The sequence below is a fragment of the Malaclemys terrapin genome, chromosome 2 (assembly GCF_027887155.1).
Source record: "Malaclemys terrapin pileata isolate rMalTer1 chromosome 2, rMalTer1.hap1, whole genome shotgun sequence".
Taxonomy (NCBI): domain Eukaryota; kingdom Metazoa; phylum Chordata; order Testudines; family Emydidae; genus Malaclemys; species Malaclemys terrapin.
The window spans coordinates 120,489,105-120,505,834 of NC_071506.1; the positions used below are offsets into that span (position 1 = coordinate 120,489,105).

Below are 16,730 nucleotides of genomic sequence, written 5' to 3' on the forward strand. Positions count from 1 at the left end.
GGGTTCTGCATAAACATACTGCATGATAGTTACAGATAAATATTTAGGGCCTGATTCTCCATTGCCCTAGTTTACACCAGTGTGACTCCATCGATTTCAGTGAGGTTACTCCATCATAAAACTAGAAGAAGGCAGTGGAAAACTAGTCCCTAGTACAGGTGAGGGCAAAATTTTTGGCCCAAGGGCCAAATCTGGGAATAGAAATTGTATGGCGGGGTTGGGGTGTGGGAGAAGGTGAGGGTTCTGGTTGGGGATGCGGGCTCTGGGGTGGGCCAGAAATGAGTTCAGGGTGCAGGATGGGGCTCCAGGCTGGGCAGGGGGAGTAGGGTGTGTGGCAGGGGCTGAGGGGTCCGGCTGGGGGTGCAGGCTCTGGGGTAGGGTTGGGGATGAGAGGTTTGGAGTGAAGGAGCGTGCTCCAGGCTGGGATCGAGGGGTTTGGAGGGTGGGAGGGGGATCAGGGCTGGGGCAGGGCGTTGGGGCGCAAGAAGAGGCTCAGGGGTGCAGACTCTGGGCAGCACTTACCTCAAGCAGCTCCCGGAAGCAGCGGCCATGTCCCCACTCTGGCTCCCACACGGAGCCGCGGCCAGGCAGCTCTGCGCGCTGCCCCATCCACAGGCCCCTGCAGCTCCCATTGGCCACAGTTCACAGCCAATGGGAGCTGTGGGGGTGGCACTTGGGGCAGGGGCAGCATGCAGAGCAAAGCCCCCTGGCTGCCCTTACACGTAGGAGCTGGAGTGGGGCCATGCCACTGCTTCCAGGAGCAGCCTGGAGTGGCCCCTGACCCTGCTCCCCGGCTGGAGCGCCGGAGTGGGGAAAGCCCCAGACCCTGTGGCACAGCAGGAGCTCGAGGGCTGGCTTAAAATGGCTGGCGCTCCAAATCTGGCCCGTGGGCTGTAGTTTACCCACCTCTGCCCTAGTATGATGCTGGCTGAAAGTAAAATTATTACAAAGCAGATGGTTGTAAGAAAAATGCATTTTATTTCTTATAGATCACACAGTTGTTTCTTGTACAACACTTGCACATTGGCATGTTATCTGCAGAGGAAATAGAACACTTGCAAGCAGTCTGCAAACAAGAAAAAATGCCAGTAGAAATGTAAAGATACAAAACATTTACATTCAAATGGTTTTATATTGCTAGCCATGCCTATCTTAAGTCAGTATAATTCATGAGACTGTGGGCCACATCCTCATCTGGTATAATTGGCCTAGGTCCATTGACTTCAGTGGGGGTGGTCCAATCTGCACCTACTGAAGATCTGGCCCTGCTTGTGTACTCTTTGTATGCCTGCACAGGTAATTGTGTTATTCCTGAGATGCATTTCTCTATATCAAACTTGTTCTGCTTTATAACATAACATAAGAATGGCCCTACTAGGTCAGACCAAAGGTCCATCTAGCCCAGTATCCTGTCTTCCAACAGTGGCCAGTGCCAGGTGCCCCAGAGGGAATGAACAGACCAGGTAATCATCAAGTGATCCATCCCCAGTCACTCATTTCCAGCTTCTGGCAAACTGTATAGTTGAACAGTACTAAGACTGCAATTTACAGCCATTTAGAAAGCAACCAGTGTATTTTTATTGTGCTTTTGAGAGTTGTAGCCCAATATTATCATTATCAAGTCCTCTAATCACATGAACAGAAGAGAAAAATTCTTAGTAATTTGCATAATTTGTTGTTCCCAAAGCTACAAAGATTGACCAATAATACAGGAAAGTGAAGTAAAATTACCCCAGCTATTTAGACACTTAAGGCAATGTCTTTGTGGTACAGTCCTGCTGCTGCAAGATCCTGTTTAGCAACAGAAATCTGAGTGGTTACGGGGAGCAGAATCTGCCAAAGAAGAGAATGGTCTTAGTTTTATTGTGCCTGATGAAGAAGAGGAAAGGGTGATCTGCTGCAAACTGAATAGCAGAAATGAGACTTCGTGATGTCATAGAAGCCACACTGGCAGCTGCAGCCTCTGTGCCTTCTTCATTGATCTCCACAAAGCACTGGTGAAAAACATTTGACAAAACCAGATTATTTTTCTCAGACATCCCTCTGAAATCAGCTCGGTCCTGACTGAAGGCATCTCGCATCCCCATGCTGCTCAAAGTAGATTTGAGGTCATAACTCTCTTCCATTTTGATCCTGGGCAGATACACGTCCACATCCATTTTCTCCATCATTTCTGAGCTGGTCCATCTGGATAATGTCTCATATGTCAAGTCTCTTTCTAGCTACAGTTAGTTAAAAAAGAGAGAATCAGAAATTACACAGTGAAAATGAAACTTCCTTAACATTGATGTCCTTCACAATCCTGAATGGAGAAACTATAGAGATGGTTTACAAATATAGTGAAGATCACTGAAAAGCTTCTGGCTAGTTTACAGGTGTCTTCTGAACTGTAAAGCAGTGTGTTTTCTTACAGCAGGTTAATGCAGTAACTGGAAGTTCGAACAGACTTTAAAGCCAGAAGGGATGATCACGATCATCTAGTCTGACGTCCTGCACATCGCAGGCCACAGAATCATACCCACCCTCTCCTGCAATAGGCCTATAACCTCTGGCTGAGTTACCGAAGTCTTCAAACCTTGATTTAAAGATTTAAAGCTACAGAGAATCCACCATTTACTCTAGTTCAAACCAGCAAGTGACACATGCCCCACGCTGCAGAGGAAGGTGAAACCCCCCTGGGTCTCTGCCAAGCTGACCTGGAGGAAAATTCCTTCCTGACCCCACATGGTGAATACTTTCAGTGTTGAATATTTGTAGTGTAATAGCAGCAGAGGCCTGTTTTACGTAATAGTAACACAGTTAATTTATTGTTGTATCCGTTGAGCTTCTGGCATTCTAGCTTATCCACATGCAATCTACCAGAAAAGTATGATTGTTAATTAATTACACATATACTTAAGTCAGTATTTGTTAGCTGAGTTGTTCTAAGTTATATTTTTCCTTATTTAAAATATTATTGTATGAAAATACATTTGGAAATCCGGCCACCTAGTATTTTTTCAAGAGGGGAGCTGGAAAGGAACAATGAAGACGATGGCAATTCCATCATCCCTTCTTGGAACTGATCCAGCGGAGCTTCTCCCCTTGCAAAACTCCAATTAAAGTTAGTGGGAGTCTTGCCGGAGAAAGGGCACTGCTGGCTCTGGTGTCCTTACAGATTAGTGCTGGGAAACCTTCAAAGATGTAGATATTTGTTTAGTATGAAGTGTTCCCCTCTATCCTGGCTTTTTGTCAAGGGTTCTAGTAGTCTCTAGTTTTGCTTGTGCTAAAAGAACTGCCTTTCTTGGAGGATTTTGGGGCTGCTTCTTCTAGGACTGGATGACAGCAAGAAGTGCAAAAAAGTATCGGTCTGTGAAAATCTTGTCATAGGTCAAAAAAGGCTCAGATTCTCTGAGTGTTAGACAATGTTTTGGGTCTGTTCTTATTTTTTCCTGAGCCAGATCTTTTCACCTGTTCTTAATACAAGAATGGAGTGTCACCTACTATCAAACAGCAGCCATATAAACATGTAGGACGTAAAAACAATTGAATTCCCCATATTAATATGATTGATTTCTTTACCATTTCTAGGCCAGTGGTGTCATCGCTGATGTCATCTGGTAGCAGTATGAGCATGCTCAGGTCATTATTGACATATGGGAGCTCAATAATGTGAGTGTGCACTGTTTTTATATAGGTCCAATTAAATTTCTCTCTCTGGAACATCATCTGCACTGGCTTAGTTGTATTCTGCAACAAGGCAAAGGAGGACAAATGCCACTTTTAAAGGATCAGGTGAAAACAATATAGTTAAATATTAACATTAATTTTTCTTGCCTGTGTTACTTGTAATGAGTTAGGTTACTAAACAGTGATACTTCATAGAACCAATTTATTTGTCATTATTTATGCTGATATTTCAACCTCTCCGTTTTGATACTGAGATTATGTCTGCACAGCAGTTTAAGCCCGGGTTTGAGCCCTGGCTCAAGGCAACCCCCCTTTGCGTCCACACTCCAAATGTGCTAACCTAGGGTTCAGACCTAGGGTCACAGGATCCTGCAGGGCTGGAGGGCCCCAGCCAGTGTTTAGTTGGGACCTAGGGTCTGAACCCTATTGGTTTCCTGTGTGCACACAGCCCTCACTTGACTCGGGACCCAGAAGTCCTCCGGCTATATCCCAGAGTTCCCAGCGCAGAGAAGCAAGCAGCCAAAGCAGGGGCTGGAAGTGCCATTATTGCCTGGCTGAACCCGTTCCCACTTCCTGCTCCAGCTACTCCTTGCTGCTGCGTGGAGCTTGCAGGGAGCAAAGCTGACAGGCAGGAGCTGGCTCCTAGTCGCTGGGATATTGGGGGTCATCCCTCCCCATCAGTGCTTGGTCCCAATCTGCTCTCTGTTCCTTGCTACCGGCCCCCCGCCCCCCCCCCGGTCTCCCTGGAGCTGCGTCTGCAGGGGTGCAGTGAGCACTGTGCGGGTGGTGAGTGGGAGCTAGCCCCAAAACTTTCCCGCAGCCCCCTGGGGATCCTTGATCCCTGCCTCCCGGGATACAGTGGGTGCAGGCATAAGGGAGCCCACAGGGTGCTGGAGCACACTGCACCCCGGCCATGGGGATGCACTTCACCACTCCACAGCCAGCAGCCGCCAGGCTGGGGTGTATGTTTTTCTTCAAGTACCTTCATTTTATGTCAAACTTCAAACAAACAGACAAGAATAAATAAAAACCCAACCAAAGAAAAACACCATCATTGAGCTTCTCATTTTAAAAATTAAGAATTGAAAAGTTTCATTTCAATAGTTTGACAGCCCTGGAGACCGATGTCCTACTTCTCTTCATTACAGGTGCACTTGGATATTTTCCTGCCAATGTGACTCGGCCTAGAGCTGGAGAGCCCAATTCTGAGATTAGAAAAAAGCCTTCTCAAACTGCAGTCATTCTACTGAGACAGCCACCAAAGGAGCTCATTATGTGGTTTATGTACTCCTGTGCGCCTTGTGGGCATCTAAGTCCCATCAGTAGCACCCTCACAGTTAGGAAACAGGGTGGGCAGTAGGCTACAGTGTCAACATTATGGGGTGTGGGGTACTAGGCACTTAGGATATGTTTACTTTGACTCTGGTCTGTGCACTGCAGTGTGGATGCCAGAGCCCTAGGTTCAAGCACTGGTCAGAAAATCTTAACCTAGTGTTAAAATGCAATATAGGCGCTCAAGCCCAGGGTTCCCTGACACAGGTCAGCTGACTTGAGTCCCACTAACCCGAGGCTGATATTGCTGTGTAAACACAGCCTGAAAACAGACCTGAACCCTAAGTTTCACTTCTGTGTATTGTCAGTTCCTCTGTTGGTTGAACTGAGTGCACTGTGTAGGGTGACCAGACAGCAAATGTGAAAAATCTGGACATGGGGTGGGGGGTAATAGGAGCCTATATAAGAAAAATATAGGGACTGTCCCTATAAAATCAGGCCATCTGGTCACCCTAGTGCTGTTTGAATTGCAGATACTGCAGGGGAATTCTTATGATTTAATTAAAACAACTCTGACACCGTGAGGATTTAGAGACTGGCAGGCTTTTGAAAATGGAGGGACTGAGTCTCTCCCTAGCTTTTCTATCTGTTCCAGCCCACCAGCATTTATGACATTTCATGGCTTAGTCACATACCTTGTTCATTCTGAAAGGTTGTTCCTTTGTAAATCCATCCTTAAATTTCTTTGCCCAGTTTCCTTTGAAGTAGAGGGCATTGACTAGCACCAGTTTGGTGAGTGAATCAACAGAGTTGACAGGCAATAGCGCCTGGATTTTACCTTTAGGAAATAGTGAGACAGTCATATATTTGTGTAGCTTTTCTGCTTGGAGTAAATTTAGGAACTGAGTTTTGGAAAATGTGCTATTGAGATCATACTTGTAGGGCAGCTTCCTGTCTTAAGAGACTATTGTGAAATATCCTCAAACATTGGGCTGGGCTCTGTGGTCCCCTTCAGTGACTTTGCCCTACTCAGGCTTCCTCTTGCTAGTAATAACCCCGATTGATAGTCTTAATCTAGATTCCTCCCATTGACAGAGAAAGAAGACTGAAGAAAAAAAGGAAGAGGTGGGGATGTGTCAAAATAAAAAAAAATCCAGTGTGGCCTCCAAGAGAGGAAACTAATTTTTGCGTGAGGCTTATAGATACTACTGTGGTGAGTATGGCCTACACGTGATAAAAGTACAGTATAAAGATATAAGAGGCTCATAGTTTATCTCTCAGGCTGCAGAATCTCACCCTGGTGCTGAAACATCTTCACCCCTTTCTATTTTTGGAGGAGAAAAGGCCTACAAACTTCTCTGAGGAGTTTCAGCAGAATGTACCCTTTCTGTCATACTGTTTCATGACACTATTTATAACAGAAAATGAACCCCCCGAACACATTGCATGGAATCCCATCAAAATGAAACACATTTTGCTATGTAAGTATTTGTATCAGGTCAAACACTGTGGTATCTTATTGCCTTCAAACACATGAAGGTTAAATTGTTATAATAAATATTTGTGCAAATGGAAAGCAATAGTCATCAGTGTTTTTCCTTGTGGTGCGAGTAGTGTTATAACTGAAAGGGAATGTCAACATTTTCTCTCTCCCCTCATAAACAATTTAGGGTAGGAAAATACATGATGTCTCTTTGTAAATGGTAAAAGAACAGTCCTGAGCTCACCTTCAGTCTGGCATTCAACACTGGAATTGATTTCTCTTCTGACTTCTTCTGCTGCTCCCATGAAATCAACAGCTTGTGGCTCTGTGTGGTAATATTTTTTAATCGATTGTAAATATTCCTTCAAGGCAAGAGAGAGACAAGTCTTACATATTATTTAGCAATATATCTGTGCCAACTACTGCCAAATAGAAAAGAGAGTTCATGTTATGACACAGTTTACTAGGAGCATAAAGCTCTGTCTTCAGAGAAGCAAAATGTTTTTAGTTATATATGTTATCAATCATTTACTCATCTATGAATGTTCATGTATAGATACAGTCCAGTCCAGAAAAGCAAATAAAAAGAATACCTGTAATCTTGATATGAGTATCTATAAAGTCAGTGAGAAATAAATCTTAAAGGATAATAAACCATTTTGCAGATGTAATTAAAATATTTGCATTTAGGTCTTGTATGGTTTGTTGTCATAGACCAATCATAAAGATGAATTGTATCCCCATTACACAGATAGATGAACTGCTTCACTTACTTTATTGAAAAGTGATGATTTTTCTCCATATATCTGGTTGACACTTTTAAGCATGTAATTTTTAGTGGGTTGGTTAATTTCAGAGCTAAGTGCCTGAAACCCTGCATGGATGTTGCTTGAGTTCTCCAGATTGGCCTTGAAAGAAGGAAGAAATATTCTGGTTATTTATCTGCGATTCTAAGAAAGTGATTCAGAACTTCTAATATCATATATTGCACATAGCTCCACTGGTGACAGTTGCATGTAATATCCTGTACAGTTACTCAAGTAATTTTTTGTGAACTGTGTGTTGATATGAATGAGGGGCACTAAACCTATCAATAAAATCTCCACACAGTGGATACACCATAGACAGTGTGAGCAAGAGGGAGCTCTGTAATACACTGAAATATAAAGTTATCTAGAGAAATTATTAAAAAACAAAGCATACGCACAGAGACAGTGATAGTACAGTTTCTGCACAATGCCTGGAGATTTAGCTATGTGATGCCCATTAGCATTTATGAAAGTCCTATAACCAAAAATTCCTATATATCACATTGAAAGTTGGCCCCAAATGTGTAGAACTAGTGATTCCAATATTGGCTGATAGTGTTAGTTTGAAAACTGTTTGTATTGTTGCACATGAAGCAGGTAAAATTATGATGTCAACTTATTTAAGGAAGTTAAGCAGGAAGTCAGTAATTTTGGGCACAGTGCAAGGTGCTTATTACCTATGAAAATTTCGAATATATGAAGATAAGAATAGCCACACTGGATCAGAGCAATGATCCATCTAGCCCAGGATCCTGGCTTTGGACAGTGGCCAGTGCCAGATGCTTCAGAAGGAATCAACAGAATGTAACGAGTGATCCATCCCCTGTCATCCAGTCCCAGCTTCTGGCAGTCAGAGGCTTAGGGAAACCCAGAGCATGGGGTCATGTCTCTTACCATCTTGGCTAATAGCCATTGATGGACCTATCCGCTATCCTCCATGAACTTATCTAAGTCTTTTTTGAACCCAGTTATATTTTTGGCCTTCACAACATCCCCTGGCAACAAGTTCCACAGGTTGACTGTGTGCTGTCTAAAGAAGTACTTCCTTATGTTTGTTTTAAACCTGCCGTGTATTAATCTCATTGGGTAACTCCTGGTTCTTGGGATCTGTGAAGAGGTAAATAACATTTCCTTATTCATTTTCTCCACACCATTCATGATTTTAAGGGGCTCTATCATATCCCCCCACCCTCCCCAGCCATCTCTTTTCCCAGATGAACTGTCTCTGTCTTTTTAATCTCCCCTTTTATAGAAGCTGTTCCATACCCTTAAGCATTTTTGTTGCCATTCTCTTTCGCTTTATCTCTGGCATTATGTAATTTCCTGTCTTATTATCTATCCCATTCCCATTGGTTTCTAACATTGTTTTTTTTTCACTGTCTCTACTGAGCAGATGTTTTCAGAGAACTAGCCACAAGATCCCTTTCATGAATGATAACAGCTAATTTAGACACCATCATTTTCTATGTACACCTGGGATTAGTTTTCTGATGTGCATTACTTTGTATTTCTCAACATTGAATTTCATCTGCCATTTTCTTGCTCAGTCACCCAGTTTTGTGAGATCCTTTGCAGTCAGCTTTGAACGCTATTATCTTGAATAATTTTGTATTGTCTGCAAACTTACTCTCCCCCCCTTTCCCCTCCCCCGGATAATTTATAAATATGTTGAATAGCACTGGTCCCAATACAGATCCTCAGGTGACCCGCTATTTACCTCTCTCCACTGTGAAAACTGACAGTTTATTCCTACCCTTCGTTTCCTGTCTTTTTAACCAGTTACTGTTTTATGAGAGAACCTTCCCTCTTATCCCACGGCTGCTTACTTTGCATAAGAGCCTTTGCTGAGCAACTTTGTCAAAGGCTTTCGGAGAGCCCAAGTATACTATATCCACTGAATCACCCTTATCCACATGTTGTTGACCCCCTCAAAAAATTCTAATAGATTGGTGAGGCATGATATCCTTTTACAAAAGCTGTGTTGACTCTTCCAACATATTGCATCTGATCATTCTGTTTTTTAGTATAATTTCAACCAATTGGCCTGGTACTGAAGTTAGGTCTGTAATTGCCAGGATCACCTCTGGAGTCTTTTTAAAAAATGCTATTGAGGGAAAAGTACAGGAAATACAATCCATTAAACTTACTATAGAAAATAAATTAGAGAAATAAAGATTGTATCAGTGTTCAAAAACTGCAGGGTGTCTCAGAATTTGGGATCATAGTACATTCATATCCTACAAGCATATGACAGTGAAGGATGTATGAAACAATTTGAAATTTCTAAACACACAGGAAGTTCCCTCAACCCCACTTGCAGCACTTCCATAATCTCAAAATGATGATATCTTGTTGCAAACGGTATGAGCTCTGATTGCTAACAGAGAGGGAGCAGTTAGAGCTAGACACTGGGCTTTATGCCAGTCTGTATGGTGAGCTCCTACTGGCAGAAAGTAAACCCCTTCTCCACTAGTGGGGTCTTTGGCTTGTCAGCAGAGCCCTAAAGGTGGGTGGTGTTGGCTAGGAAGAGTTTGGCTGTCAAATGCGCTGGTTAATTAACACTCTTGACCATCATCCGCTGTCAGGTCTTTTGTATAGCCAGCCACACTTTACAGGTGCTGAACTGTAGGGTAGGGAATTAGTGAAAAGACCATCTCTCCTCCACCATTGGGGAATCCTACCAGAGATGCAGCAGGGGCGGAGAGGATTGTGATTTGCTCTCCCTTGCACCAAAAATGATGACTCAAGCACTCTCTATCTAACACTAGATAGACTGATAAAGGACTGATAAAGGACTTTTCAGGGTGCCATAGAAATATTCTCTAACATGATTTTTATGCCCATTTACACCCAGCAGAATAATTTGATCTAACATTTCAGCACAGCAGTGTATTTCTTTAGCATTGTCATGGGGAAAATCCCTCCCTCTCAAACTCTCACAGGCATGTCTCTTGTGTGAGCCAATAATATCTTAATTTCACCCAGCACTGCATTTACATGTGTGAGAGCAGCCTTGATGCTGTTGTAAGCAGGGATCATGTCTTTAAGAGTGCAGAGCACACTTTAATATTCAATAGCTAGAAATTTAACAATAACAAAAAAGGGAAAACCCACAAATTTAAAAAAGAGAAAGGCAAAGAACCACAGAGAATGGTCACAACTCTGCGGAGTCCCTCAAATGAGGAAATACAAGTCACACCTTTTGCAATTTACATAAAAGGGAAGGATGTCTCTCTTGTTGTATCAGGGACAATATTACAGGAGGAAACCTCTCAGAATACCATACTCATTCATTGTGTACATTTAACAGGAGAAAGGCAAACCAAAGTGAATTCAAACATGGAAGGAAAGGCAGTCTAAAAAAGACTATATTAAGTTATAAAAGTTATATGCCTATAACTTGGACACCTTAGACATACCTTTTTAACACTGATACATGGATTTGATAGAAGCTCCTCCATTTTGGAATAGGCTCGTCGTGGTTTTACGGTTGTGATGTCAACTCCAGCTCCTCCAACTTTGTTAAAGTGAAGCACCTACAATGAGAATTGCAAACAGAATAGAAGCAGTGAGAGATAGATCACTTGATATGTAAGATCTTATGGTTAAAGCAGAAGACTTGGGATCAGGAGACCTGGATCTTGGTTCTGTTCTTGCCTCTGCCCCAACTAGGCTAGTCACTTAGGGTACGGCTAGACAGCAGTTAATCACCTGTGGTTGGTGGGGTCAGCTCACTTGGGCTTGCACAGCTTGGGCTTCAGGGCTGTAAAATTGAAGTGTAGCCATTGGGGCTTGGGCTGGAGCCTGAGCTCTGGGAGGGTCCCTGTGAGGGGGAAGGATCCCAGAGCACGGGCTCCAGTCCGAGCTTGAAGGGGTCTTTTATTCCAGTTTCTGCCTGACTGAATAGTGTGTGGAACACTACCTTTAGCCCTCCTATTAGCATCTTGTAAACACCCGAGCTACCAATTTTCTCGAAACGAGAAGTATAGCTGCACCATCCAAAATATGTAACAAGCTAGCATGTGTGTGCGTCAGTAAAGTGCTATGCAGCATTGGGGGCGGGAGGGTTAAGCCTTAGCGCCAGGAGCAGATGGTTTAAGGGGAATGAGATATGCTTGGTGAAAAGAGTCGTTGACCTCAGGGGCAGAGGAGGTGAGGGGTGTTCGTGTCTGAGCTACGTGGAGTCTGGGGGAGGTCCTTGCCCCTTGTAGGAGGGAGGGTTGGGAAGGCAGGCCTCTCAGAGGGGGAGGGAGAGGGCAGAACTTTAAGCACAGTGAGAGGGCAGTGCACCTCAAAGACCACAACTAGCATACCTGTCTCTCTCTATGATCCCAGCCACAGTCCTCTTGTAATAATTGGGCCTCCCAAATTATCCTAATTGTGAGCTCAACTGTGAAAAGTGAGTGAGAGCTTGTAAAGTGTCACAATAACCTATAACAACAGATGTTGATAGGAAAAGTTGCAAAAGGGAGACAGACTGAATTACTCGCAACAAAAAGGCCCATGTCTGCAACTTAAGGACTGTGTTAAGATCTTGCCTCGAAAACAAGAAAAGCTGGGGACTGGAAATCACTGGACCAAAACTGGTGTGTCGGATCTTAACTGGCAAACAAAATAATGAGGGATGGGGCATAGACAGCTCATGCCTGATGATACTGTGGGTGGGGCACACAATGTAAAGGGGGGGCACATGACCACTCCATGTGTCGCCTCTGGGAAGAAGTTCAAGCCCCACCTCCCTGGGCCAGAGCAGCCAATCCTGCCAGCTCCTGGGAGTCTGGGGACACAGGAACGGGTAGCACAAGCTGGAGTCCTGTCCTCCCCGCATTACGTTTCCGGCCCATTTGGCCCCTGTCCCCGGCAGCTGGGCCCAGGCAGGGATCGGATTTGGGGGGGCTGCTGCCACTGCCTCCCCAGCCAGGTTCTCATGCAGACAGTGATCCTGAGTGGAGTCAGCTGGCATGAGAAGTGGCTCCATTCCCTCAGCTCCCTGCCTGGCCCGGGCGATTGGGGGAGGGGCCCAGTGAGCTGGAAGTGCCCAGGGAGAGGTACAGCAAGAGAAGGACAGAGCCGCCCTCCCTTGGTGGCAGGCCGAACAGAGCAAGCCCTGCATGGGCAGCTTGGCACTCGCCAAAATCGGGGAAGGGGGGGAGGGGACAGCACTTGCCTCTGCATGCCCCTGCCCCTCGCTACGCTTCGCCTATGGGATGGGGTAGACCACCCTTCAGTCCCTCTTAGGGTTCTTAAAAGAAAAGAGCCTTTGGGACTGGGAGGGGAAGGCAGATGGATGTGATTGGTGACTGACTGAAAGACAAGAGAAGGGGAAAAAGTGAATGTCACCATTACAGCTGCCACCCCTCTGTCTCCTGGGACCCCAGGATCTAGCATGACACCATTGTGCCTTTTTCTTCCTAATCTCGAGAGATGTCCTGACCAGACTGGGCCAAGAAAGGGGACCCAAGTGACCTCGCCACCTGCTCCAGCTGAATCCCAAACACCACCTAAGATGTAAGACTGCCTCTTTCTCACCCCCCCCTTCACACTCACACTCTTTTTGTGTCCTTTTCCTTCTCCACCTTATTTCTGTTCTGGCCAGTCAGGACTGTATGTTTTGCAACACTGCTGTAAGACTGAGGCCAGAAAGGCAGCTAAAAGCAATGCCCAAAACAGCCTGATACTTGTACAAGTCTCCAAGTGGCTGACAAGATCATGAGCTGTGCCTGTGTTTCTCCAGCAGTGAGGTTTCAAGTGAGAGTCAAAGCCAGAGACAGAAGCTGCATTTTCTATCTTTGATGTTCTTTTCTTTCCCCTTTTGTTTGTCTTGTTTTGTCTTCTAGGAAAGAGGATTATACTTTAACAACAACGGCAACAATGACAGCTCCAGCCCATCTCAGCAAACTTCTTCTCTTTTCCCCAGACAGACAATTAGGGCATGTCTACACTGCTGTGATCACTCTCTTGTCAATTCAGGCACTTCACTGGAATGAGAAGATTAAGGGAATTTGACCAGAGAACGGATCCTGTCGACCCAGCACGGTGTAGACACCGCTGTAAGACGATCTAAGGTACCTCAATTCCAGCTACATTATTCACATATCTGGAGTTGCGTAACTTAGGTCAACTTACCCCCCGTAGTGTAGACAACACCTTGGTGTCATTTTTAACACCATTTAAAAGGCTGTCAGACTAGGGGAGGTTCTGTCTTCGGCTAAAGGGAAAGAAAACAAGGGATGCTGTTAAAATAAAAGCCTTTTTAAATATATTAACTATTGTTTCTTCTTTTCTGTATCTTTAATAAAAAGTTTAAAGGATTTTTAGTGGTGTGTTTGCCCTGGTACCAGGCTGGCTGTGGTCTCTGTATACCAACCTCCAAACCTTGTTTTAAATTGTTTGATGTTGGACAGCGACAGAATCATGTTAACAGATTTGACTCTTTCGGCCTCTATATATTCCATCTAAATTAATACAACAGTCCCTCACCCACATCAGTAAGCACCAGCTGTTGTACAACGCATGTTACTCAATAGTAGTGGCATTTCTCAAAAGCTGACATTCTCTGTAGTCCCAACTTACCTTTGCCATCTGATCTGCAGTGTTACCTTTGGCTCCAAGGTACACAGTGGCCAGGGTAGTTGAAATACTCCAAGGGGAAAACAAGATATTTGTGTTGGTTTGTGTCTTACACTCATGTTTGAAAAGGTCGAGGGCAAAACCAGTGTTTGCCACATTCAGAGATTCCATTATTTGAAACCTGGAAAGTGAAAGAAAAGAAAATACATCTCCAGCTGGCAGCTCATTGCGTAATACTGGTGATTGCTGCCCAACCCTATTTCCTACTGAAGAAATTAAAGTGATTTGAAAGTTTCTGAGGTGCAGCTACCCTGAGAGCTAAGTTTTTCAGTGCAGGCAGCTAAATAGTCATTTGGACCTTAGTATGTGCTACGTGTCTGTGTTAAAACACATTTCCCTCACTTCAGTTATTTCATAGAGACCCTTCTACAGTATGTGTTAAGCCTTTTCTTTTCAAAAGGCCTCTGATAGAGGATATTGATTTTATTTATAGATGTGACCCAAAGATACCTTGTGGCAATGAGTTCTGCTGGCTTTTTCCGCGTTGTGTATAGTATTTTGTTTTGAACTGAAGGAAGCTCTGGAAGTTGAAGGAACACATTTTAGTCTCTCAGGAGTCTATGGGCTGCTCACTTCAACCATCTGCTATCTGTAAAAAGCAACAGGGGGTCCTGTGGCACCTTTAAGACTAACAGAAGTATTGCTCCCAATACTTCTGTTAGTCTTAAAGGTGCCACAGGACCCTCTGTTGCTTTTTACAGATTCAGACTAACACGGCTACTCCTCTGATACCATCTGGTATCTGTTATTCATGGTATATGATTGGCCATCTAAGTTGCATGTAATTTTCTATTCCTTGATTACATAGTGTATAGTGAAATAGGTTGATGCACACAGAACAGCTCCTTTTTTTATAACAGAGGGAAGAAGGAGAACTTAATGAAACTGAATGGTAATAAATTTAAAGTAATAAAGGAAAAATCTTTACACAATGCACAAATTTACCCATGGAGTTCATTACCACAGGTACCATTGAGTCATCAAGAACTTAGTAGGATTCAAGAGAGAATTAGATGGTTATATGGCTAATGAGAACATTAAATAGCTACTTTAGCTACGATAAAATATTATGAGGGTTAACCCCTCATGGGTCATTGCATATGCCTGCAACTAACTGGGTTAGGAAGAAGCTTCCTCTTTTGCAAGTTATTCCATAGTTGCCACCGTGGGACTTCTTGTGCCTTCCTCTGCAGCATCTGGTATTAGCCACGGCTACAGACAGGATACTAGACTAAATGAACCCCTGATACAATTGTTTGGGGCAATTCCAATGTTCCTGTTTGTGCAAACAAAAGCCCTTTGACTTGGATGTTTGTAAAGAGTGAATAAATCAGAAACAAACCTGGTCAAATTGACCAACCATTCAGAATGTTTCTGAACACTTTGCTATATTCAGTGAGCTAGACTGCCAACTACTATATGTCAAATACCATGTATTCCTTTCTTGTCTTTCAAAAATCTCCTGAAATCCTATCCCTTCTGAGAAACATTCCGGCTGTAACAATCTGTAATCACTCTGACTTATTCAGTATTTTATTTTTCTGAATGGTACTCATGCATACTATTAGATTTCCAGCTCTTCAGGGCAAGGATTCCTTTTGGTGTCTGTGTGGGGAGGAGGTAGATTACAAATATATGCACTATTATTATTTATTATTTGTATTACTTTTTGCAGCCCCAGATATGGAGCAGGGACCCCATTGAGCTAGCTACAGCGCAAATGCTGAAAAAGACAGTCCATGCCCCAGACAGTTTACAATCTAGGTAAGTACTATTTTGATGTAATTAATAACACTCGAATACAGTAACTTTAATATATACACAGGTCCATACTCTGCCCCAATTAACACATCACTCAGTGGAGTTGCATAAAATATAAGTAGGCTTGGAAAGATTAGATTTTTATCAGTAAACATTGATTTCACCGTACTCACAAACTGATGAAAAAAATATTTCCATCGATCCTAATCAAAATTCCACGTACTCAAAGTAAGAAAAATGCTGCTTGGGAACACATTAGTGATTTATACTTTTGAATTAGGCTTGATACAAATGAACTACAAAAGGAATAGTAAAAATAGGTATGGCTTGTTGATTTAAGAATATTTACTTTGTATATTTTGATGTTGACAGTTTGTGTATTTAACAGTTTAGAAAGCTTTAACATTTGAGTCTCAACATCTACTGTCATGAAAAAATTGTCTGACACACACACCCCAATTTCACTCAACAGTGACAATTTAAATCCATGTAAATCTAAAAAATACTGAAAAATGGACATTGATATTATCCAACAAAATTTAAAAAAACAACAACCTAATTCTGCCAAGTCTAAATGTAAATCACAACAGAATTTGACCTTCTTGTTTATTTTTCTGTAAGAGATTAAAGTTAACTCTCTCTTCTAGACAGTATCTGCTGTCTTGTTAAAATATGTTCCTTATTACATTGCTTCCATCCAAAGTCCCTCCACGTATACTTTCTATGCATTTACCAACACCACAGTATATCCATGAGAATGAAAATGTGGAACCTATGGAAATAATTACAATACCTTGTTTTGCTCAAGGATGAAGTCTTGCACTCAGTGTCTTTCTTGGGTTTGCTACAATTCACACACATGGTAGGCTGAATATATAGTGTTTCTTTCACCCCTCCCACAGAAAGATTTCCAATGACTCAGAATGTTGCAGTTTAGTTTTGCTGAAAGGGAATATCTCTATGGAAGCACTGAACCATCCCATAAGAGCTGGACGTAAAGGGATGGTGGGAATGATCTCATGTACAGGACTGGCTGCCACATTGTTACTACAGGCATTTCATGGGAGCAGGCTAGTAATGACTTGAACCAGCACTACTTGAAACAA

The 16,730-nt window shown here is 43.2% G+C and overlaps 1 protein-coding gene across 1 annotated transcript; it reads right to left on the reverse strand.

Moving 5' to 3' along the window:
* Positions 1-1,276: 1,276 nt before the first annotated feature.
* LOC128831731 (serpin B10-like) lies at positions 1,277-16,487 on the reverse strand. Its single transcript, XM_054018443.1, has 8 exons — positions 16,418-16,487; positions 13,807-13,984; positions 10,653-10,769; positions 7,198-7,332; positions 6,669-6,786; positions 5,637-5,779; positions 3,562-3,729; positions 1,277-2,222 (listed from the first exon to the last, which is right to left on the reverse strand). The coding sequence occupies exons 1-8, from the start codon at positions 16,483-16,485 to the stop codon at positions 1,818-1,820; spliced, it is 1,332 nt and encodes a 443-aa protein (XP_053874418.1). The 5' UTR covers positions 16,486-16,487; the 3' UTR covers positions 1,277-1,817.
* Between the last annotated feature and the right edge of the window lie 243 nt (positions 16,488-16,730).

Excerpts from the sequence above, each read along its gene's own strand:
- LOC128831731 (XM_054018443.1), bottom strand. The coding sequence starts at position 16,485 with ATGTGTGTGAATTGTAGCAAACCCAAGAAAGACACTGAGTGCAAGACT. Across the intron at positions 10,770-13,806 it reads CTGCAGATCAGATGGCAAAG|GTGCTTCACTTTAACAAAGT; the intron begins GTAAGTTGGGAC and ends TTCTCATTGTAG. Across the intron at positions 6,787-7,197 it reads AATCATCACTTTTCAATAAA|GAATATTTACAATCGATTAA; the intron begins GTAAGTGAAGCA and ends CTTGCCTTGAAG.